The sequence below is a fragment of the Pseudorca crassidens genome, chromosome 2 (genome assembly GCF_039906515.1).
Source record: "Pseudorca crassidens isolate mPseCra1 chromosome 2, mPseCra1.hap1, whole genome shotgun sequence".
Taxonomy (NCBI): Eukaryota; Metazoa; Chordata; class Mammalia; order Artiodactyla; family Delphinidae; genus Pseudorca; species Pseudorca crassidens.
In genome coordinates, this window is record NC_090297.1 from 133,841,053 (window position 1) to 133,867,151 (window position 26,099).

General features: G+C 36.1%; 1 protein-coding gene across 2 annotated transcripts in view; it reads left to right on the forward strand.

Moving 5' to 3' along the window:
- Positions 1–26,099, forward strand: part of RALGPS2 (Ral GEF with PH domain and SH3 binding motif 2) — a 163,122-nt gene that overhangs the window by 41,127 nt on the left and 95,896 nt on the right. For both annotated transcript variants that reach the window (XM_067728755.1, XM_067728756.1), the window contains exons 3-5: positions 4,061–4,165; positions 5,233–5,283; positions 20,436–20,519. In XM_067728755.1, coding sequence (XP_067584856.1) covers positions 4,061–4,165; positions 5,233–5,283; positions 20,436–20,519 — 240 coding nt within the window. The remainder of the gene's footprint in view (positions 1–4,060; positions 4,166–5,232; positions 5,284–20,435; positions 20,520–26,099) is intronic.

Genomic DNA, 26,099 nt, shown 5'->3' on the forward strand with positions numbered 1-26,099 from the left:
CTGCCCACACTCAAGTGGAGAGGATTACACAGCGGGGTGACCACCAAGAGATAGAGAGGCCTGGCAGCCGGCTTAGAGCCTGTCCACCACACCTTATCTCTGAGATCTAGTCCTTTACTCCTTATTTCTAGTACCATCTTAGTTTGGTCATTTATTATTTCTTGTCTAGAATGCTATAGTGGCCTTTTATTTTGATCTTGCACTTCTATTCCCTGCTATTTTTGGTACATTTGACTGTAATTCAATTTTAATATTCTTAAAATAGCTGTTATACTTTATTTTATTCCCAAACTGTCCATGGTTCCTCATTACCTACTAACTAAATATTAACTAAATACACATTCAGCCCTGCATTTAAGACTTCCATCAAAATGAGCCTAAATTTTCTTTCTAATGGATTTAACTGCTACTAATTCTTTATGTGAAATTTACATTCTAATGAAAGAATACTACATCTTGTTGATGTTTGTATAAACCCTTAGCCTTTTCTATTTCAAAAAATTAGGGAAGTTTTCTCCTGATTCCCTGAACAGATAGGAGCTTTCTGATTTTTGAAACTATCACTTAAAAAAAACCATTTTTAATAATTTTTCCATAAATTTATACATAGCTTTTCTTCCTCCTTGAGACAGGGATTATATATGTTTGTAAATATGTCTGTAATATATGTATATTTACATGGTATTTTTATGACCATATTTCTTGACTATGTTAAATGTATGTGTGTATATGTATAGTATATTTATGACTGTATCCTGAAACATATGAGCTAGTATTACAGGAAACAGTACACAATTGTTTGTTAAATAAAATAGATCATTTCACTCATATAAAAAATTGTGTTGGCCTTTCTGAAAGTGGATGAATTACATCAGACCTCAGAGTAATATAATTTAGTACATGAGAAGTAAGGGGTGGGGGTGGGGGGGAGTCAGCCTTTTAAATTGTCCTCCTGCTGTGGCAAGAAGATAAAATTAAAAATATATGTTTTTCTACCTTCTCTTAAAATAAGGATGTGTTAACATATCAAAATGCAAACTTCACAAATGTGAAAACCTCACAAGTACTTAAGGTATTTGATGGGTGATTGACTCCTCCTGTCTCTGCCTTCTAGACTTAACCTTTGTTTAAGCTTCTGGTCAGTAGAGTGGTGGCAAACTTTTTTCAGACATTTAGAAGTGTCAGTAGTTTTTTAGTCTTGTTGTGAATAAAGAATTACTACTATGCACATTATGTCTCAGTACTGCTTAGCTTCTTGTCGTTACCAGCTTATTTATTGGTAGTGGGAAAGCAGATAGAAGCACATCATTCATAATTTTTAAAGCCTCTACTAATGGCTTGTAAGAAGGAAAAGAGGAAAATGATTACTGACTTTGATAAGCAATAAGATTGCCATTATGATTTGCTCACTTGTCTTGAATGAGTTAGAAACTTGGAGAAAATTACCAAATTATGTTTAAAACGAATGTATTTACTTGACAATGTATTTATTATTTGGTAGTTATTGGATTAGTATATACTGCTTAACTGATGTCTATTTGAATGCTTAACATGAATAAATTTCTATATTTGTCTTGGAATATAAAGTAACATTGTCAACATACTGTAAGCTAGTCTTAGTTACAGAAGTTAAGCACATGGAATAAGATACTATATATGAAATCCATTTATGAGACTTTGGACTTCTGCTCAGACACGTAAAGAGCTTGGAATTCATTACTCCTGTCCTCACAGCTTGATAAAAGCTGAACAAACTGAAAACCAATAACTCGTCTTAGCTCTATCAGAGAACTGATGTCACAGAGCAAATTGACAGTGATGCCCTGAAAACTGGAGAAAGAGGCAAATACAGAGAATCACTGTTTACCAAGAGCAGAATTCCGTGGAGCCAGGAAAGGGTAGGAAAGCTTACTGTAATTGACAAACTGCTGGAGGCAGTGTGTGGACTAGCTTGAGAGTTAAGAACTCCTGGGGGCTCAGTTTTAGGTCTCCCTCCCCACTTTTGTGAGTTTTACCTCCAGGAGCCCCACCAAGTTCTCACAGTGAGGTTCAGAGGAAAATCCCTCCTGTTCCCAGCAGGGGGAGGGGAAAGTAACCATTTTGAAATATACTAGGGGGAAGTAATCATCCTAAAATATGCCCAGCACATTGTATTCCCCACCTGACCTCAGGGGAGAGTGCTTTACCAGAGCCTAACCTACTTGCCGAAAGAGAAATACCCAACTCTGGGCCCTCTAGCCTTCCTGTCTTACTTTCTAAGGGGAGTCCGGGGTACTGAGAAGCACCTAAGGTCACAGCCCAAGGGCACAGGCTCACTAAAGTACCTGATTGTAGGGCAATGGAACGCTTCTCCTCTTCCCACACCTTACCACCACATCAACAGGGCTCCTGTATAATAGTAAAGGATCACAGCTGAAAGAACTGCAAGGCACAGACTCTTATCTAAGGAGGAGTTTCTAGAAAAACCCAGAGACCAAAACAGGGACACTAGAGGAAAGTGAAGGCACCCCTAACCACAACAAATAGTAAGCAGCATAACTCCTGTACAAATAAACGTAAACCCTTACACTAAAGGCCTATTTGCCTCAGTTTCTGTTACCCACTAAATCATGTCTGGCTTTCAGCAAATTTTAAGTCATGCTGAAAGTAACAAAAAAACATAGGCTGAAGAGGCAGAGCAAGCAGCACAGCCAGACTCAGATATGGCAAAGATTTTGGAATTAACGGACTGGGAATTAAAATAACCATGATTAATAATGCTAATAGCTCTCATGGAAAAAACTGACCAACATGCAAGAATAGATGGATAGTAGAAGCAGGGATATTGAAACTCTAAGAGTCAAAAGGAGATGCTAGAAATCGAAAACGTCGTTCCAGAAATGGTGAGTGACTTTGATTGGCTCACCAGTAGACTGGTGACCAGTAGACAGCTAAGGAAAGAATCAGTGAACCTGAAGACATGTTAATAGTATCGTCCCAAGCTGAAGTGCAAAGAAAAAATAGAATGAGGAAAATGGAACTCAGTATTCAGGAACTGCGGGGCAATGACAAAAGGTGTAGCATGTACGTAGTAGGGCTGCCAGAAGGAGGAGAAAGAGAAAGGAGCAGAAGAAATATTTGAAGTAATAATGGTTGAGAATTTTCCAAAATTAATGACAGATCCCTTCTTTGTAATGATTTTGATATTTAGTTGCTCCTGCAAGGGAAGTAAAAATGAAGCATAATGACAGGTGCTCAAAATTGATGTATAATAACTGATAGGTTGACATACATAATATTATACCTCTGTAAACGAAACTTTGGTTCGTTTTTTCTGCCACTGACTGTAGCCTGATATCCTACCACCGTTTCACAGAGAGTGATCTAAATGTTCTTGCAGGGATGATACTCTGGTTTCAGCCAAAACTGATTGCAAAATAACACTTTTATTTTGTAGTACAGATGAAGTGGAAATTTAACAGAAATAAGATTTTCAGGGCCAAAAGCCGCCTTTTGTTCTGCATATAGCAACAGCAAATTCAAAATTAAAGCAGAAAATGCTTAAATCTGTACTATAATAAGAAGAAGAGTATCAATTGTACTATCACAGACAGACATTCACTTAACAAACTAGACTGGGTTATTTAGTTAATGGAGTTCTGAATGTTTTCCTGTGGTTTATGTTAGGAAAATAATTTGTCTTTTTCTTAATAAAAATTAGTTTTAAGAATTATAGATGGGTATATCCTTCTCCCCTAACTTCTTTTACCCCATTTGAAAATCATTGAACTTGTTATTGATAATATCTTTTATTTCTTTTGGAAATGATAGGATGTCAGGGTGAGGAAACAGACAGGAAAACTTACTCGAGAACCTAAAAACCTAAAGTTGAGGTTAGATTTCAAGTTGCCCGACCCTTTTCCTAGTGCTCTTCCAAGGAAGCAGTGTGTTCTGCCCAACTTTTCTACAGCATTTGTTAACTCACTTTTAGCTTCCTCAGTTTTAAGGCCGGTCTAGTTTCCATGACACTTAACTGAAAGACAGTTTTTAAATGGCTGCATTTTTTTTTCCAATTTAACAGAAAAGTAGCAGTTCTGAGTCATTGAGTGACAAAGGTTCTGAATTGAAGAAAAGCTTTGATGCTGTGGTATTTGATGTCCTTAAGGTTACACCAGAAGAATATGCGGTAAGCCTCCCACCTCTTGTTCTCCAGTTTTTGCACATAATTTACATATTGGTGCTATTCAGTTAGAATTTGTAGGCCCAACAGAGGAGATTTTTTTAAAAAAACTGGATGTGGGAATCAATGGGGAGAGTAGCACAACAATGGAGCAAGCAGAGGAATGAACAGGAGAAGGTAAGAAAATCCATTGATATTTTTAGAGCAGCTTCGTAAGTTACACTATCAACTTGGTAAGTAATAGTAAGTATTTACCTTCATGGTAATTGCTTTTGTCCCTACCAATACCACCTCCCCAAGCTAACTGTACTTTATTGACATATGTAAGAAGAATTTTTACTTTTTCCTAAATTAAAAAATTAAAGTTGAAGGCATTATTGCAGTATCATGAAGGATACCTAGAAAAACTTTTAATTCTTAACTGATGTAAGTGTTCATTTATTTGTGCTTTTTCCTTTAACTTGTTAGCAGAATATATTGATTTCCTGATATTGCATCACTCTTGCATTCCAGGAGTAAACTGTGTTTGGCCATAGCATATTATTCCTTGGTATATTGCTAGATTTTGTTTTACATCTATAGCCACAGTTGAGATAGGTCCCTGTGAAGTCCTTCAATATGAGTTGCCACTAGTGTAGAGTCAGTTACTTCTTATAAATTGGGAAGAATACCTTTTCATTAATGTCATATTTTATATTACTGTTTGAGTAGATATGATTTAATAGTCACAACAACAACACTGCTCTATGAACCAGTAGATCCAAGGTTTTTTTTTTATTTGGATTTAATGTATGACCATGTTCAAATTTTTAAAATTAGTTTTGTTTATTTTGTAGCTTTACCTTATTTATCTCACAAAACAATATGAATAGGCATGAGATAATCAGAAATAATTATATTTAATGATATAAGGGCTAAATTTTCATTTTCTTAAGCCCTTATAAAACTGGGATTTCTTTCTGGTAAAGATTTGAGTACTCAATATGTTTTAGTACAGAATATAATTTTAATTGCAAATATATGTCACATTATGGAATGCCAAGAAATTGTAATTTTTTTACTTTTTATATCAGGGTCAGATAACGCTAATGGATGTTCCAGTATTTAAAGCCATTCAGCCAGATGTGAGTAGTTTTAAGAATTTTCCTTTAAAATATACAAGATGGTGAATTATAGTATCCCCAATTAAGAAGTTTCAGAAGTGACAAATTACACTGTATATTAATTTTTAAATGTTTAAAGCTTTTGATGTAACTTCTCTCTATATTACTCAGCCTCAAAAACTCATGTGGCATTCATAGCTATACACTGTTGAGTCATAGATAGTACTGTTTGAATCATTTTGGTTGATTTGGCTTCATCATTTTACTGAAGTATCTATTTTACTGATGAGAAAACAGAATGACATTTGTCCCCGATACACAGCTAAGTGTTGGAACTGGCTTTCAGACTCTAAAAACTGATGCTTTTCCCACTCTTATCAGGTAAGAATATTAATATGATTCTGTATCTCAAAACTAAGTCATTGATAATACCGACATATTCAGTACCATAAGGTACTTTTTTAGTTCTTCTGGGAACAAAATATAGTGTATTTGTTGCAGTATTTTCAAGTCAACTATAACATAGATGTTACAGAAAACATCTGTATCTTCAGTAGTATAGACAGTATTAGTCCTGTGTTTTTCAGGTAAGTTACTTAATGTCTGAGTATCTCAAGTCTGTCACTTAACAAAATGAAAGGATGGGCCTGAATGATCTCTGCGTCTTTGTCATTTCCACAACTCTGTGTTTTTCTAACTTTCCTTGCTTACCATGGAGGACACCCTCAATAGAACCATTAGTTTAGCAACAGAGGAAGAGAAACCATCTAGTCTATAAATAAGGCACAAACAGAAAATGGCTTTTGTATTTAAATGATAGTAACTGAAATATTCATTTCCTCACATCCCCGAACAAAACAAAGCAAACTAAATTCTTTATAAAAATTACATTTTTTTGCCCTGAAGTTCAGCCATCTTCTCCTTAGACATATTTTTTTCCTTTTTTGTTTGTGGTACGCGGGCCTCTCACTGTTGTGGCCTCTCCCGTTGCGGAGCACAGGCTCCGGACACGCAGGCTCAGCGGCCATGGCTCACGGGCCCAGCCACTCCACGGCATGTGGGATCTTCCCGGACCGGGGCACGAACGCGTGTCCCCTGCATCGGCAGGCGGACTCTCAACCACTGCGCCACTAGGGAAGCCCCTATTTTTTTCCTTTTGAATAAACTGCAATTACTATATTTCTGTTTCATACAACATTAGTACCATCCAGTAGAAATATAATGTGAACCATTTCTATAACTTTACATTTTCTAGTAGCCACATTACAAATTAAAAAGAAACAAGTAAAATTAATTTTAATAATTGTATTTAACCTACTGCATCCGAAATAATTATCATTTCAACTTGTAATCAGTATAAAAATTATTGAGATGTTGTACTCTCTTTTTTCTGTACTAAGACTTTGAAATTCAGTGTATATTGTATAATTACAGCACATCTTTATGTGGAGTTGCCACATTGCAAGTGCTTGTGCTTGATAGTCATTTGTGGAGAGGGGTTTGACATTGAAGATCTAGACAGTGACTATTACTTAAGGACATAAACTTCAAGTCAATGGGAAATTTTTATTTCCCTGGGACATCTAACAGTGCTTTGTAAACTTCATAGAAGTGAACCTTAAAAATTCCCTCGACCCCACTTCCTGATCTCATTTAACACCAACCCCACTGATTTTTTTTTTAACCTAAGTATCTTATTTATCCATTCTCTCTCTACTCTCAACACCCCAATCCAAGACACCATTGTAACTCAGCTGAATTACTGCAGTGCCCTCTTACCTGATCTGTCCACATCCACCCTGACCCTTCTAAACTTTCTCTACCCAATAACCAAGGTAATCTTTCAACATGTAAATCTGCTCATCGGATTCCTCTGCTTATAATGCTTCAGTGGCTTCCTGTCACTCTGAGGGTAAAGACAAACTATCCTAATACCATCTACAAATCTCTTCAGAGTTTTGCCTCTTCTTACCCACTCCAACCTTATCTTATACCTTTTCCACCTTTTTCTGGTCTAGCTACAGTGGCCTTTTAGCCCCTCTCACCACTGAGCCTGTGTACATCCTAGTTAACTGCTACTCATCCTTCAGTTCTCAGATCAAGTTTGACTTTCTCAGGTGAGCCTTTCTTCTCTTCCTACAGGCTCTCCCAGCACTTCCTAGTTCTTTACTGGACTTGTCACTTGCAGTTTTACATGTATGTGTTGTGGTTCAACAAGTATTTACTGAGTGTCTATTCTGTGCCAGGCACTGGCTTACAGCACTGAAGAGACTACAATTCCTGCCCTCATGCATCTTACATTTGAGTGAGGTGAACTAGCACTGTGTCATGAAAAACATGGAACAGCCAGAAAAGGACAGGGTGGCGTAAGGGCAGTGGGAGCTGTGATTTTAGATAGGATGGTCAGAAAGGCTTCACTGAAAAGGTGCCGTCTGAGAAAGACCTGAACGAGGTGAGAGAGCAAGCTGTACTGGTGTTTAGGGGAAGAGTGTTCCAGGCAGAGAAAACAGTACTGATACTTAACTACCGTAAGTTTCGTTCTTAGTTCTTCCGGGAACAAAATATAGTGTGTTTGTTGTAGTATATACAAGTCTGCAATGGCCCTGGATACTTTTCATTATACTTTTATTTTATGACTTTATAATATGACTGTGTGTTGTATTTTAGAGACAAGAAAGAAATCAAGGAAGGCATTTTTTTTTAAAGGAGACTAACATTTATTATGCATCTACCCATTGTAAGCCATTTATTATGCTCACATAAGGGAAAAGATTACTGGTGTGAGGTGTGAAGCCCAGGGCAAAAGCCAGTGAGCTGCAGTGAGTGAGCGCGAGGGTCTAGTAGAAAGTGAGAAACGTAGAGAGGGCTGGATGGCATGGTGCCTTGAAAACCATTCCTCTGAAAAAGATCGGAAGGTAGGGGAGGGTTTTTAGCAAACAAGTGACATTTTCTGACTTGGGTTTTAAGTAGCTCTTCCTGACTACTGACCAGGGTATGTGGGGAAGCAAGCCTGGGGGTGGGGAGGGGCTGGTACCAAGGACTGAATCGAGGAGACCAGGTGAGAGATGAAGGTGGCTTGCATCAGGGTGTGAGGGAAGAGGTGATGAGAAGTTGTCAGGCACTGTATGTGCAAGAGGAGTCAAGGATGATGACAAGGTTTTTGGCCTGACACCGGACACATGTAGTTGATAGTCTCTGAGATGGAAAATTATTAGTATTGTGTTCATAGCTCCTGGGGCTGCCATTTATATAGGATAGACTGCGCAGTGTAGCCTGTGGAGAAGGGCCAGAGGAGCGGGTTTTGAAGGAAGACCCTGAGTTCAGCTTTGGACATGTTTAGTTTTACCTGCCTGTTGGACAGCCACAGAGAATGTTAAGTTACGTAACATATACTAGCGTATATTTTCAGTTCAGACTGGAAGTGTAAGTTTGGGAGTTGTCAGTGTAGGGATATTTAAAGCATAGGTGAGATTACCAAGAGAGTGAATACAGATGCAGAAAAGAAGGGACCTATTTAGTGCTGAGGAGGAGCTAACAAAAGAAACTGAGAAGCAGCAGCGGGTGATTTAGGAGGAAACCTAGGTTAGTGTGAAATTCGATGAACCAAGTGAAAGACATTTTTAAGAAGGAAGGCGTGATCAGGTACAAAGTGGTGTTAATCATGTGCTTATTTGTTCATTGCTTGCCACTTCTGCTAGGTTTTAAGCTACATGAGGACACTTAGGTCGGATAATTTTGCTTTCACTATTTTATCTGTCTGGCATGTACTGGGAACTCAGTATTTAGAATGAGAAAATGAACAGTGTTTAGTAAATGTTTGTTCAATGAGAGAATGTCTTAAAAAATTGAAATAGGAACCCTTGGAAGAAATGCTGTAGCACCACAATATTCTGATGTATCCATCTCATATAATCATCAAGATTACATTAAATCTGGCAGCGTAAACAGGACTTTGTCATCTGGCAGAAAAATGTTTTCTAATTTATCCTGAGATATTTAAGACATACAACAAGGCATATGTAATGAGATGAACCTCTCATCTCAACCTTCAGCCTAAGCAGTACTGTTGAAGCCACTCTGCGTCCTCCCATATTCACCTCTCTTCCCTCCTCCCACCAAAGGAACCACTATCCAGTATTGATCTGTATCATTCCTGTGCATTTAGATACAGATTTTCTGTAAGTATATGTATCCCTTAGCAATATGTGCTTTTGCAGGTTTCAGATTTTTTTATGTAAGTGGTATCCTGTTTTTTTTCTTCTTTAGCTTCTTATGTCTAACATCATTGACTAGCATCCATGTTTATACTCTAGGGCATTAATTACTGAGTTGTAGCACATTAACATCCTTAAATTTATTAAATACTGCCAAATTGTTTTCCATGTTGTTTGTACAGATATTGTTTATTATGTGAAACTCTTGCTATTGATAACTTTAACAGAAGATTTTTTAAGCCACGATGGTGGCCAATCTAATGTATTAGTCTCATTTATTAGCATAAAATGGTGTCTACCTTATTATGTAGTTAGAATATTAACTTTACTAAAGAATGAATTATTTTTGTTAAATCCAAATTTAACCTCAGATATGAAAAGATAGTGTTATCACTGAACCCAGTAAATTTATCTTCATGTTTCTGCCCATTATACCAATGTTCATTCTACTTTATATATAATTTTATATAAAACTTAAAAAACTATATATATATAATGAGACTATTAAAAAGATCTTTAGTTAAGTTACACTAAAACTGTTTCAGTCAAAACTCATTATTATGTGTGAATATCCACATGTAACTTTATTTCAGGTGATGACTTATTCACGTTTTCTGAAATAAAATGTGTTCTAAATTTGAGCTTTGAAGATTATAGATTCTGAATCCAACTATGTGGTTTAGTGATTTTTCTTGCAAATTGGTGATTGAACCACACAGGTCTCACTCAGTTTTCTACAATAGAGGCAATTTCTGAGTTATTTGAAACTTATTAAAATATATAACTCCTATTAATTCTGTTCCCTAAGTAGGTCCCTGTCATTCTTACCAGTTTGTGGCATTCTGTATTCCCAAGTCTTTCATATCAAGCAGAATTTGTTTAAACTTTTGTCCCTAAACTTATTCTTGACTTGTAGAAAGAAAGGGGCAGCTATAAGAAGCACAGTGGTTTTCTCAGAATAAAGCTGCTTATCTGCCTGTCTGTTACACTGTCTACCTCAGAATTGCTCAGGGAAAAAAGAAAAATTCCAAGCCTTTTATTTCCCTCTAAAAACTATTGGCCTTATCTTTGAGATGTTAAAAATTATTTTTTTATTATATAGGGACTGGTCTTAGTCGTCAGTAAAATACTGGACAACGAAATCACATCTTGAAGTAAGCAGATCTGAAGCAAACATAATGCTAAGTCTGGTTTTTCTCCAACCTTGTATCACACTTGAAATTACCTCAGAGTGAAGGAAAACAAAAGAACAGATTTCGACACTTTGTTTCTTAGTTTTTTGTTTTATGGTAGAGAAGAATAGAAAAACATGTTCACCAATGAAAAGAATTTAATGGTAAAGGAAAAGTCCAGTAATTTTAAAAACTACTTAGTAGGAATATAATTACATGTTTGCTCTGGTTTTAGTTTTTAAGGTCCCCTGTCTGAGTGATTTGTACCATTTATCCATTTTTAATACCAGTCAGAAACCTTCGAGTCATTCTTTTCCCTTCTCCCTGCATCCTCTTTCCTCTGTTCTCCAGTATCTCCGGTCGACTTTACTTCCTAAATAACTTTTCTCCCCTTCCCCTTCCCTATGAACTCTGAAGGTTGTTTATTAAAAGAGCACAGTGTTTTTTCAGGGCTGCTGCTCATTGGCTCTAGAAGTCTCAGCTCAATCTGTTATCTGTATATACTGGTGGATCCCCCTTCATCTGAACACTTCGCCCTGATATTCCCATAGCTAGTGCTACAGAAATCCTAAGAATCTTCACTTGCCCATTGGCCCAAGCAGCATGGCCAAATTTGGAAGCTTCTGTGGATAGTGTGATCCCTCTCACACAAAACCAGTCTTTTCATTCTTCTCCCCTCCTCCTAATAAGTAGCCATTTCTTAGTGATAGGGACTGGAAGGAAACACAATAATATGGTTGCTGGCACTGAAGTTATACTGATTACAAGGAAGGAGAAAAGCTAGTAGTTCCATCATCTGCACTCACCCTCTGTTAACATGTCCTTACAACTCTCACTTCCACAGAGTTGCTCACTGTCTTTTTGTTCTTGTTGTTCTTTAATTTAAACCAGTTTTGGGGGTAAATTTCCATGTACTTTGCTGCCTCTTTTTCTTTTTTAATCAGTGTCCAACATTCACAGCTCTCTGAATGGGTGCTCAGAAAATGCCTAATTACTTAATTTGACTTCCTTTAAAATTAATTTTAAAGCCCTTTGAATCCCAAAAGATAATTTTTAGTGGCAAAACATAAAAGCAATGAGCCAGAAGAGATGCATTTTTGTTTCAGCTTTGCCATCTATAGACTGTGCCAGTAATACAACCTATTTCATATCTTCAGCCTTTCTTAAAAAAAAAAAATTAAATGTGTGAAATAAGGGATTTTGGACTACTTGACCTTTAAAATACCTTCTGGGGACTTCCCGGTGGCACAGTGGTTAAAGAATCCACCTGCCAATGCAGGGGACACGGGTTCAAGCCCTGGCCTGGGAAGATCCCACATGCCACAGAGCAACTAAGCCCGTGCACTTCAACTACTGAGCCCGTGTGCTTCAACTGCACTCTAGAGCCTGCATGCCGCGACTACTGAAGCCGCGAGCCACAGCTACTGAAGCCCACGCGCCGGGAGCTGGTTCTCCACAACAAGAGAAGCCACCGCAATGAGAAGCCTGCGCACTGCAACAAGGAGTAGCCCCCGCTCACCGCAACTAGAGAAAGCCCGCGCGCAGCAGCAAAGACCGAACACAGCCGAAAATAAATAAATAAATAAATTTTATTTAAATAAATAAATAAAATAAAATACCTTCTAGGTCTTTTGAGAAATTCCTGGAAGTAGAATAATTTTGGGGGGTGACTTCAGAGTAAGAGCTTCAGTTAAGTGTAGCTGTCAATCAGTAATAAATAGGACTTTGACCAAAACTGCAGAAGTCTTAAGGAGGTGATAATTGTTGGGGGTGGTCATAAGTCAAGTTCTTAGAGATTGGGGGTCTCACTAGAACGTAAATTCCACAAGGGCAGAAACTTGTCTGCTCTTTTCACTGATGTATCTATAGTGCTTGAATAATACTTGTTCAGTATTTGCGTTTGATGAGTGACCATTCCAAGGCTTTATTCTGTACAGCCTACAGGCATATCGTCTTCCATTGTTTATCATGTTTGGAGTTATTTTTGCAAAAGTCTGTTACCCAGTCCAAGAATGTAACTTTTATAAAGTAACACTCATTCTATGGAAGCAGAATTTTTTTCCCCTCTGCCCACAATTCAGAACCATTTTCTTCCCTAGTATGAATTCTTCAGTGTTCAGTAAGGGCAAAAGTTTACCATAAGGGAAACACTCGTTAATTTCAAGTATGAATTTTCTGGTATTTAGTTGAAGCTCAGCTCTTGTTAAAGTTTTCCCACATTTCTTATATGCATAGGTTGCCCCAGTATGATTTCTCTTCTGATTGTGAAGGGTTTTTTTCTTTTAGAAAGCTCTTACACATTTACAGGGCTTCCCTCCATTGTGAGTTCTTTCATGTCGAGGAAGCAATGACTGTATTCTGAAGATTTTTCCATGTTTATTACATTCATAGGATTTTGGGGGTTTTTTTCTATTATGAATTCTCTGATGTTCTATAAAGCTTGTATTTCTCCTGGAGGCATTGCCACGTTCATTACGCCGATGGGGTTTCTCTTCAGAATGAGTATTACGTTATTCAACACAGGATGAGTTATGACACAAAGCTCTCTTGCAATCAGGCTTTCTCTCCAATAGCAATTCTCTGGTGATTTCGATCAGTCTTAAGTAAGGGGGGTGAACTGCGCTTGAAATCTGTCCTGTAGTCATTACGTTGAATAACGTTTACCTCTCTCATGAGGTTCCCAAGTGTTTATAAAGTGACAGGCTCTGACTGAAAGTCCTGTGATGTGTATTACATTCAAAGAAGAAAGTTCCACACTTTATTATTTGTTCTGGTAGGTCAATATAATAAGTCATTTAGATTATATCAATAAACACATTAAATACAAAGGATAGATAAGGCCCTCCTGAATAACTGGGATGCACTAGAGATTGAGGAAGAATCCTGGTTAAATGAGGGAAAGTACATAATAGGTCATTCTGAATCTTATTAAAACATTTCTGAAAAACTTACAATTGAGGTATTTCTGACAATATGTATAAAGAGCTTTCTCTATGCGAAATTTCTTCTGTATGCAAACAGCCTATAATCTTGGCAACATCCAAAATTCCAACATCAGGAATATCATAATTCTATCCTTGTTTTAATGAAAATTATCATTTTCATTAGAATTAAAATGTAAAAATCCATGAATATAGTGGGAGGTTTGAAGAAAGCAAAGAAGACATGTGACACTTCTTGTGGACTAGAAAAAGCTAGCTGTTTTGTCAGTTCATATTATTGCTGTTCCTTACTGCGAACTTCCTTTATATACAGTAAGGGCAGGCTTAGATTAGAACTAGGGAAGATAACTGTTGACTAGGAGAGTAGGTATATCACAGTATCAGTGGCAGAAGATAGCTTCTGCCTTTCTCTCTGATCTCCCTATAGAGGTGGCTTTAAGGTATTGGAAGGAGGGAGGTTGGGGGAGGAAAGAATGTGAGTACATTACATTACAGAAAAGTGAGGTGGTGTTTTTGATTTAACATATTCCATTAGAATTATATAGTTTCAGGGCTTATTCTACCCATTAAGAATATAGGAATCGCGGTGAGCCCCTCATCTCAGGGTGAGCGCCCATCTATGGCTGAGACTTCTTTCCAAAGAGCCATACAGGCTGAATGCTAATGGCTGTATTATGCCCCGGTAAAGCTTCCAGCTTTGGAGCCTAGGAATGCCTCAGCAGCAGTCATCTTCTCACTCTGAGGGCCCCCACACCCCACAGTCTTTTACAAATTCCATTGCTTTTTCTTTCCTTGCCTCAGTCTCTGTCTACATGCTGGTCTATATTGGCCTTTTCTCTTCTTCTATCTATAGGTATCCCTACAACATCACCCTTAGAGCAGTGCTTTTAAAAGTGTTGGAACCTACAAGATGAAATTTAGATCAAGAATTTGACTTTACAGAACAAACCTACAAGACGTAAGAGAAGCTGTGGCTCCTGAGAAATTCAGTAGTTCTTTCATAGGGTAGGTGGTCATCAGTTGTGGTGTTTGCCTTCCCACGTGCTTCCAAAATAATCTGTTTAATGGCTCAAAATCAGTCCGTGAATATACTTTCAAATACACTTTTAATGACTATTAAGAAATCGCCTTTGTATATGTGAGTTACTGTTAGAAGATTTCTCTTCACTGCCTGATTTGAAAATTGAAGGTTGAATCCATTTGAACAAATTTTAAGAGGCATCAAGGCGGTTCTGTTTCATTTAGCCTTTGCTAAAACAGAGGCTTATTTACGCAGTGTACTCAACTTGAATCAGTCTTATTCATAAGTTAGACCCCCAAAAAAACGTCTTTTGAGTCACTAAGTTTACTTTAACTTTTTGGTGTTCGTGGGAAATGGATTAGTATAGAATAACTTGACCTGGCTGATAAGCTGTCAATACAAGATGATCTGGTAGGAGAATTTATTTCTTAGATTGTATAGTGTCACTTGGAGAAAGAGTCTAGGTTCTGAGACAAAAAGAGGCAGAGACAAAGGGAAAAGCATCTTTTTTCTCACAGAGATATTTAGTGGCTATTGGGAGGTTGAGATGGGGCAGGGCAAAATTCCTTTAAGGCCAGTTAACCATAAATGCATGTCAAGGTTTAAGAAGAAAGTACTGGATGAGTTCCTGGAGTCCCAGTGCAATGCCTACTTCATAATCCATTAACTTGGTTTTTGTTTTCGTTGTTTTTTAAACTTTTTATTTTGAGGTAATTACAGTTTCACAGGAAGTTGCAAAAAATAGTACAAGGATCATTTTAGATTCACAATATCAAACCCAGGAAATGGATGTTTGTACAAGACATGTCTGTATAGTTCTGTGACGTTTTACCTTTTTTTTTTTTTTTTTAATTTATTTTTGGCTGCGTCGGGTCTTCGTGGCTGCGTGTGGGCTTTCTCTAGTAGTGGCGAGCGGGGGCTACTCTTCGTTGCGGTGCACGGGCTTCTCATTGTAGTGGCTTCTCTTGTTGTGGAGCACGGGCTCTAGGCGCGTGGGATTCAGTAGTTGTGGCATGTGTGCTCAGTAGTTGTGGTGCACAGGCTTTAGAGCGCAGGCTCAGTAGTTGTGGCGCATGGGCTTAGCTGCTCTGCGGCATGTGGGATCTTCCCGGACCAGGGCTTGAACCCATGTTCCCTGCATTGGCAGGCGGATTCTTAACCACTGCGCCACCAGGGAAGAACACGTTTTAGCACTTGTGTAGATTTGTCTTATTGCTACCCCCATCCAGATACAGAACTATTCCATCACCACAAAAGATTTCTCATTTGTGCTACCCCTTTATAGTCACACCCATCCTACTCCCACCCTCATTCCCCACCATCCTTAACTCCTGGCAGCCACTATGCTGTTCTCTATCTTTATAGCCCTAGTTTGTTGTTGTCTTAGATGGGCTAGTAGTGTAACATTGTTTCAAAGGGGAAATGTTTTCTGAAGCAGAGACTATCTTAAGTTTTTAAGAACCTGCTTGTTCTTATTTTTTAATTATAAGTCTCTTTAGGATGGAGGGCTCCAATGGAATTTTAACCTGTTTGCTCCCAAGTAATGTGACTGGAGGTTCATTTAACTCCTGCCTTCTTTCAGTCTGCTTCAAACAGAGTTTTATTAAAGGGGAAAAGCATTTTTTCATTAAGCTAATGGTGTTGAAATGTCCCAAAAATTGAATGGATTTTTCAAAATGTCTTAGCATTTCTTAGTTGAGGAATCAGAAAAGCATTAAAAAAAATTTTAATGTAAAAAATAAGGCCACAATTCACTAATACCTTTGTCTGTGTTTCTTGTCATAATAAATTATAATGATAAAGGTAGGATCAAATGAGTTGATGTGTCTAAAGCACTTAGAACAGTGCCTGGCACATAGTGATCTCTATGTTAGTTTTAACTATTATTTTTATTGCTGCTGTTAAGACATATGTTCTCAGAAAGAAAGGACTTTTTAAGCACAAAATCAGCAGATGAGATCACACAGAAAAGGACAGGTGTATTGGCTACTTTAAACAAACAAAAGCCAGCCCCCATATGCACATAAAGAAGATTGGGAAGATGTTTACATAGGTTTATTCGGGTGGTGGGTTTATAGGTGATTTACGGCCCCCTAACCCCCATTTTCTATTTAACAAATACATTTAGCGACCATAATTCCTCTTACAGTTGGGGAAATTAAAGTATAATATATAGAAAGGGAATTAAATATACCTAGTTTTGATATGACTCTTGTGAACTAACACTCAGCAGTGCTAGTATAAATGATTCAGTATTTCAGAAGGGCAGTTTGACAAGGATCAAGGCCTTGAAAGGTTCCTACTCTTTGACCTAGTGATTTCACTTCTAGGACTATATATTTAGGAAATGATCAGAAATGTCGGAAAAGGTGCAAGAATGTTCATTATAGTGTAACCTTACTTATAATAGGAAAATGGCTTATCAAATGGCTTGATAAGTTTAATAGCAATTTGTTAGAGACACTTTGATTATAGAATTAATATAAATATGGAAATTATATTAACTGGTTAAAAAACAAATTCAGAGTTGATGGATTTAAATCTAGGAATTTTGTCCTAAACTGTGACATCTTTATATGGTTGTATAAATAGGCTGTGATTTTTAGAAAGAACAAACATGTCTTCTAGAAGTTTGATGTTTTTAATATAGTTATTATATGTCATTTTATGTTAATATCTACCACTAAATATTTTCTGTCTCTACAGGGAGATAATGTGCAATGAGCATGTATCTAGGCTGAGTATCAAGTACCAAAAATTTCTTTCACTGTAGAGTTGCTTCTGTCATTTTTTTTTTTCCGTTAGTAATTTCGAATTTGAAAGTTGCAATTTAATTTTAGGTTTAAAAAAAGTAATTCATATCTTCAGAGCATTTACTGTTTATCTATTGTGTTAAAGTGATAATTTTCATCACTTTCTTCAGTATTCCCTGTCTCAATTGCTCAAGCCAGAAACTTGGGAATTGTAGTACTTCTGGATACGTCATTCTTAGCTTACACTGTGTGGATCCAGTTTTTGACCAAGTCCTGCCTACCTCCAAAATATCTTGAATATTTTACCAGTTTTTTTCAATATCCACTGACACTACCCTACTCAAGGAACATTACCTTTTTCTTGAAGTATTATAATATCATCACAACTATTTCCTCAGTCTTCCCTTGAATCAATTCATTCTTTTTTGTTTCTATTTTATTTTAAAATTTTATTGGAGATATGCATATATCATGTTTAAGAAGCCATATATTTCCATAGGAGAACAAAATATAGCACTATCCTGTTGCTCCCACCCTTCCAGCCTCCACCCTTGAGCCCCACGCCCATCCAAGTCTCTTTGTGTTTCTTGTTTGGAGAAATTTATATGTTTTTAAGATAATATGTCTAAATGCCTATTGCTTATGATTTTTCCATTTTGGTTATGATTTATTGATTCTCTACTATAGAAGATGATTTCAGTCTCTTATTTTCTCTTCCTCTCACATTTACACAATTTACTTCCTCCTCTTTCTGTGTAGTTATGTCACAATTTTGACATGAGTAAGTAATACTGGCTCAACCATTCTTTACAAGTGTAGAGAAAGCTAAAGAACAGTTGAGCCATGATTACTTACTTAAATTTTGTTTTCCTTGAGCTAAATAACTTACTTTAGCTTTCTCTACATTTGTCACTAATATTTCTGCCAGAAGTGAATGTAGTGAGTGTGTTTTCTCAATGTGTTCAAACACTCCAGATATTGCTTCATCTTTCAGAGATGTCTCTTCGAATTTCCATCCTTGCTACTTACCATCTGGACTGTTGTTCTTAAGGTCTGCTCATTGCTTTGTCCCAGGATCTCCCTTTACTGTTTATCTGGGAATTTCCAATATTTTCTTTCTATGTTGGTTCCTCGGTTTCCTGGATCTTGTCTTCCTTTTTCTTTGCTAGTTTGTTTTGATGGAACACATATTCTACTAGTTCTCTGATAATAGGTGCATATAAGGCAAATTCTCTGAGACTTTCATGTCTGAAAATGTCTGTGGTATACTTTCATACTTAATTGATATTTTTGTTGGATAAAGAATTCTAGGATTTTGAAGGCTTTGTTTCAGTTGTCTTTTAACTTCTAGGGTTGCTATTGAGATTTCTGATACCTTCTGATCCCTATTTTTCTGTAGGTGATCTGTTTTTGTTTCGTTCTGTTTTTGAACTGATAGATTTTATTATTTCTTTGTCTCCAATGTGCTACAGGTTTTTGATGCTAGGCCTTGGTTTGAGTCTTCTTTTTCTTTTCTTTCTTTCTTTTTTTTTTTTTTTTAATCTTTTGTAATGGGCATTAGACAGGTCTTTTGTCCTTCAAGTTCTGGAGGTATTTTCTTGAATTAGCTTTTTTTTTTTTTTTGATAAGTTACTTTCCTCTATTTTCTCTGTATTCTCTTAAAATTCTTTTTATTATTCAGAAGTTGACTCTTCTAATTAACATGATATTTTTGCTCCTACTTTTAGCTTATTGTTTAAAAGATATTATCACCTTTATCTCACAACTCTTCTGTTGATTTTTTAAATTTCTTGTATTATATTTTCATGTCCAAAGCTTATATTTTGTTTTCTAAATATTTCTTATTTGTATCCTTCTGTTTTTGCCATTTAATGGGAGAAATATCTGTCTGAAAGTAATAATTATATGGTTTTGTCCTTTTCTTTTCTCAGTTTTCTTTTGTTCTCTGACCTAACTTGATTTCTTCAGAGGTTTTTCTTTTTTCCTATGGATTCTGTCTCTTTCTGGTGGTGGTGGTTGTATTACAGCAGGGTTCTTTTTTTTTTTTTTTTTTTTTTCTGTATACAGAGATTTTATTCAATTTTTAAAGAAAATGAGGACTTTAGACAAAGCTTTGACCCTATAACAAAGCAAATCTGTCCAGCTTTAAATACAGCAGCGTTCTTAACCTATTTAGAACCTTGAACCCTTTTGGCAAACTGAAGCTTCTGGAACTGAACGCTTCTTTAATATCAAAGGAAATCAGTCCTAATAAGATAAACTTATTAAAATATTTTTAAAAACTGTTCTATGGCAATATATGTGCCTCTTTATTAACATATTAAGTAAGATTTATAAGTGATGAGATTACAACTTCAAAGTAGTGATGAGGGTGAATGATATTTTTGAGATATCTGTACCAGTTGTAATGTGCTATGAAAATATCTGTGATTTTTATTAGTGACAAAGTCACATGTATTGACAATTCTTCTATAATTTGTGGCCTGCATGTATAATTAAAAGGAATGTCATTTCAGTTAGAGGTTAGTGTAAAACAAAAATTTATTTATTTTTTTTTACATCCAAGTTCTTGTGCCCTTTGAATTCTATTGATAGACCCTGTGGGGGATCAAACCCCCCTTTATTAGAGGTTTCTTCAAATACCTGGGGTCGTTGGCTGTCAGCTCAAAGATTGAGGTACTAGAAAGCTGATTGGAAGCTCTGAATGAATGACTGGGGCTTGACAACTAGTGGGCTTCACTCTATGTTGTGGGATGCTCAGCTTTCATTGTTTGTAGATAGATTTTTCCTCTTGGGATTCAAACCTCTTGAAAGAAGAACCCATCATTCTGCACATGGAGTATAAGTCTAATTATCTGTGTTCACATAGACAAGTAATTTTGCCCTCTTATATTCTAATAAAATTTCCTTTTGTGTTTTAACTGAATGGTTATGCTATTAAATGTGTTCATATTAAATAAAACAGTTCTGGGAAAGTACACAACTGTCTTTAATGCTTTGAAACCATTAATGCAACAGGAAAACTGGGCTATTTCATGAATTTATATTTAATTTTCAACTTAATTTTTCAGGAGCTTTCAAGTTGTGGATGGAATAAAAAGGAAAAATACAGTTCTGCACCAAATGCGGTTGCCTTTACAAGAAGATTTAATCATGTGAGTTGCTTATAAAATTTTGATGTTTAGTTTCTGAAATTCAGTTTCTCAGTTTATAATTTTCATTAAGAAATAGCTTTAAGTTTTTACATCAATTCTAGAGCATTTTCAGCCAGTATCTCTTCAAATATTGTCTCTGCATGATCTCTGTGTTTTTCCTTCTGTAATTCCTATTGGAAATTTATTGGAACTTGACATTCTTTCCTACTTGTATCTTAACCTTTCATATTTCATCTATCCCTTTGTGTTCTGTTCTGCATGATTTCCTCAGATCTATATTTCAGATCACTAATTCTTTTCAGATGTGTCAAATCTGTTTCAAATCTGTGCTTTTACACTACTGTCATTTTTTTTCTTATTTTTAAAATTTCTTAAATCATTTTCAACTTTTTATTTTATAATTTCTGTTATTATCCAAAGTCCTGGGAGTACTAATTCTCTGTATCTGCTGATCCTTACTCAAAATGGTTTGTTTTCTTATGATTTTGTAATTTTGAATTGAGAGCTCATGTTCATTTAAGCTTTAGCTGTGGGAATTTTGCTGCTGCCTAGATTGAGGGTGTATACTGTCTAAGAGGCATTTTGTTTGCTTTTGCCAATACCAAGGGCTATTACAGAAGTAGGACTATTTTTTTATGTTATATGTTTTGGCTGGGGAACATCTGTACTGCTCTGTACTGAAAGTTTAAGCTCCAAATCCAATTAAGGGCAAGTTACAAATTCTTGTGAAAGGCTTAATTTTCTCCTTCTTCTGTGTCATCTCCCTCTGTCAGTAGGTGAATTGTTTAGTCTACTTTTTCACCAAAATTGTAGCCCTTTGAAGATCCCTTAGATAGGAACAGACAGGGGACGGTTGAGGTGTGAGGCCTTATATTATGACTTTGAAGGAGTATTAAATCCCTAGTCCCTATGCTCTTGAGAGGAAATCTTCCAAGGACAGCTGTAGTACCCTTTCCTTTTTTGCCTTTCTTTCCTTTGTTTTTGACCTCTAGTGAAATCTTTTCTTTTCCTTTCAAGTTAGTTATACACTTTTTAAAAAATGGTTGGGGTTTAAAAATGGGGTTTATAGCAAATAGTTTCTCAAGTTATTTGGTTCACTGTATACCCAAAATGGAAATGAGTTAAAGGTTTTTTTTTAATTAGATTAAACCATTATTAAGGGGCCTAGACAAACATGTTTTATACTGAATTCCTTATTTAAGCTATTTAGAAGTTTTAAAATTTTTCTGAGGTGGTCAGAATTCATCATCACAGTAAAACTTTTTTCTTTGCCATACAGAAACATTGTAACAATACCCATAAATTTGACTTTAGGTTTTTAAGCACTCATATTCTTCTCTTTTTTTTTCATATTATTCTTAAGTAAGCCAAAAGGTTGTTAGAGTCAAATATGTCACAGTGTACCAAAAGCTCTTATGCTTAATCAAGATTACAGTTGATCTATAATAAGCTCCATTACTTAGTTATTCCATTACTGTCATTTTCTCCTAGGAGGGTGTTAGGAAATCTGAAGGTAGCAAATTACAAAGGAAGTTACAGAGAGTCTTTTATTTTTAAAATGAGTTTCTTGTAGGACTTCCTTGCTGGTGCAGTGGTTGAGAGTCCGCCTGCCAATGCAGGGGAGACGGGTTCGTGCCCCGGTCTGGGAAGATCCCACATGCCGCGGAGCGGCTGGGCCCGTGAGCCATGGCCTCTGAGCCTGTGCATCCGGAGCCTGTGCTCCGCAACGGGAGAGGCCACAACAGTGAGAGGCCTGCGTACCGCAAAAAAAAAAAAAAAAAGAGTTTCTTGTAGATAGCATATAGTTGGGTCTTCCTTTTTTTTGGTCTGGTCTGACAATCTCTGCTTTTCAATTTAGACCTAGAAAAAAATGCAAAGAGAGTTTCTGTATATCCCTAACCTCCCCTAATCTTAACATCTTAGGTAAGTATAATACAGCTATCAGAGCCTGGAAATTAACATGGGTACAATACCATTAACTAAACTAAGGGCCCTATTCAAATTTCTTCAGTATTCCCACCAATATCCTTTTTGTTGTTGTTCCAAGATACCATTTTGGATCCCACATTGCATTTAGTTGTCACTAATTCCAACAAAAGAGTTATTTTGGAGTCTGTTTCTTTTTAATGCTTTTTCTCTTAACAGTCAACTTTGAATCTGTTTCTTTGTGTGTCTGGTAATTTTTTCAATTGTATTGTCATCATTATGGATAATATGTTATAGAGATTCTGGATTTTGTTGTCTTCTTTAGAAAAGTATTAATTTTTATTTTATCAGGCAGTTAACTTGGCTGGACTCAAAGTCTAAATTCTGCCTTTTCTTGGAGAACATATTTCTCCTTGGAGAAGTCTTTCCAGATTTTATCTTCATTTGGGCTTCTTCGAGTTTCCCTTGCACGTGCACAATTGCATGGTCAGCCAGAGATTTGGATGGATTTTTTTTTTTTTTTTTTTTTTGTGGTACGCGGGCCTCTCACCGTTGTGGCCTCTTCCATTGCAGAGCACAGGCTCTGGACGCGCAGGCTCAGCAGCCATGGCTCATGGGCCTAGCCGCTCCGTGGCATGTGGGATCTTCCCAGACTGGGGCACGAACCCATGTCCCCTGCATCGGCAGGCGGACTCTCAGCCACTGCGCCACCAGGGAAGCCCCTGGATGGAGTTTTTATATAGATTTGGGGGATTTTTCTCGCCTTTCCAGAATTTCCCCCCTCACTTTCTAGCCAATTGTCCTCTGACTTTCAAAGCCATTAAGACTGTGGCCTTCTGCTTGAGTTTCTGGTGCTCCACATTGTAACTGGTGAATGTCCTCAGACAATAAACTTTATAAGTGCAATTCTCACCCAGTGCATCTTACTTTTTCCAAAGATCTGTTCTCCAGTTTCTGCCTTCTTTTGGTTCCTCTCTTGTGCTTTTAATAGTTGTTTTTATAATTTGTAATTATAATCAGATGAGCATTTCCAAAGATACCTGCTTCTCCACATTACCAGAAATGGAACTCTCCCCCATCCTTTTAAAACTATGATTTTTTATTAATTATCGAAACAGTAACATACATTGCAGGGAAACTGTAGCAAGGTAGAAATTTATTAAAAGGTGGGGGGAGAAATCACCCTGAGGTGACTGTTGTTAACATTTTTAGTATATTTTCTTCCATTCTTTATTTTTTTACTAATCTCATAGAAATAATGCTGTACATGTAATTTACAGTCCTATTGTCTTAACATACCATGAAATGTTATTGTATCATAAAATCATTTTGAAAACATTTTAAGTATCTGTATAATCTCCTATGACTTGACTGTATCATAATTTTAATAATCACTCTATTTTGGCTATTTCTCTGATAACTTGTATTCATGCCTTCTGGCCAGTGGCTTCCTGATTTTTTTTTTTATTGGGGGAAGGGTTGTCTAAGTTTCTTTTAAATGTTACCTTTTGATAATCAGAAATTTGACTAATAATTGGAAATTAATGTTTTTAGGAATGATAATGATTTTAGATTATGTTTATAAAAATACTCCTTTTAGAAAATATAGATGCAATTATATATTGTCCATGATTTGCTTCACAGTATTAATGGGGCACTTGAGGGTAGAGTGAGGGTGGAGGTGAGAAAGCTTGGCCATAACTTGGTTGTTGAAGCCAGTTGATGTGTACTGGGGACTTCATTACTATCATCTGTTAGTTCAGTATACATTTAAAGATTTCCATGATAAAAAATTAAGAAACTGTCTTTAAAAGCTTAACATATGTTTGGCTGCAAATAAAAGGTTTTCATAATGCTTTTATATGATTATAAAACCCTGAATAAAGCAACTAGAGTTAAAAATAGCCTATGAATAAAATTTTTCCAGGATTTACTTCTTAATGAACTATTTGATACATTTTTAAGAATGTGTTAAATGTTTGTTTGAATCTTATGAAATTGCCAATGTTTGACCATTTTTAGGCTACAAAACTGGCAAGTTCATATGGTTAATCTAATATATATTAGGAAATATTCTGATAAACAACTGTGAATTCACCACCTAAACTAAGAAATAGAATATTACCAAAACTATTGAAGTATTTTACATATTCTTTGTTCTATCCTCAATTAAGGGGGGTAACCATTATCTAAAAATTTTTATTTTCTTCTATCTTTTGTATTTTTTTAAACTTGATTTAAAAAAAATTTTAACTCGTCTCATAATTCCCATATATATAGATTTACCAGAAATATTTGTACCCCTAAACAGCATGTCGTATATCTTGCTTGTTTTTCATCTTTGAAAAATATATCATCAGACTATATGTAGTCTTCTCTGGTTGCCTTTTTTCACTTCTGTGTTTCTCTGCCATATCCACGGTCATGTATGTAGCTCTCGTTCATTGTACTTTCAGTGCTATCTTCTAGCGTTTCATTGCATGAATGTATCAGAAAGAATTTATTATTCTTTTGAGGATGGACATGAGATGTGTCTCCTAATTTTTTGCTGTTATGAAGTATGTTGCTCTGAATATTCTAAGAGTCTTTTTGGTACCCATGTGCAGTAGTTTCTTAGGCAGCGGCTTTCAAACTTTTTGACTGTGACCCACAATAAGATAAAATATTTTACATTTCAACCCAATACAGAAATTAAAGTTTTCTGAAATAATATTTACTTGTATTAGATGATATGTACTTTGATCTTTTTCTGCAAAAAAAAAAAAGCAGTTGAAAAACATTGCTGCTTAGACTTACTAAACTGATACCATAAAGTGGGTGAAAAACACTGTGATTTGTTTGAAAAAATATGTGCCTAGATGTAAAATTTGTGTCATAAAGAGTATATCCATGTTTAACTACACAAGACAGTGTCTAATTTTTTTTTCAAAATGATGGTACCAAATTTGCATTGAGCTTTCATTACTGCATATCCTTGTCAACATTTGGTATCATCAAACTTTGCAATCTGGTATAAAATGACTTCAGCTTTCATTCTCATTCAATTAAATATTTATTAAGTTCCTACTATGTCCTGGGCATTGGTCTTGATGTTTGGGATATATTAGTGAATAAGAAAAACAGAGACCACTCTCTTCGTGTACCTTTTCATTCTAGTTCTTCCTAATTTTAATTTCACATATTTCTTTTTTCATTTTCAGAAGTTCTGTCATTTTCAAATCTCTCCAGTCATTTGTATTATTCTCTTATTTCCTACTTTAAACCACTTATTGTAAAATAAAACATGGATACAAAAAAACACACAAAACAAATATATGGTTTAATGAAGTTTTACTAACTACTCTACAGACTCCTCCAAGTGCCTCATCTCAGTCCACACCCTTTCTTCTTCCAGCAATACCCACTGTCTTGACTTTTATAGTTCCCACTGTCTGGTGTTCTGTAGTTTTATCACATAAATGTGATCGCTAGTTTAGCCTTGCCAGTTTTTTTAATTTGTTAAATGTTTACCACTATGTTTTTTTGAATTTTTGAATTTTATTTTATTTATTTTTTTATATAGCAGGTTCTTATTAGTCATCAATTTTATACACATCAGTGTATAAACTTCAATCCCAATCGCCCAATTCAGCACACCACCATCCCCACCCCCCC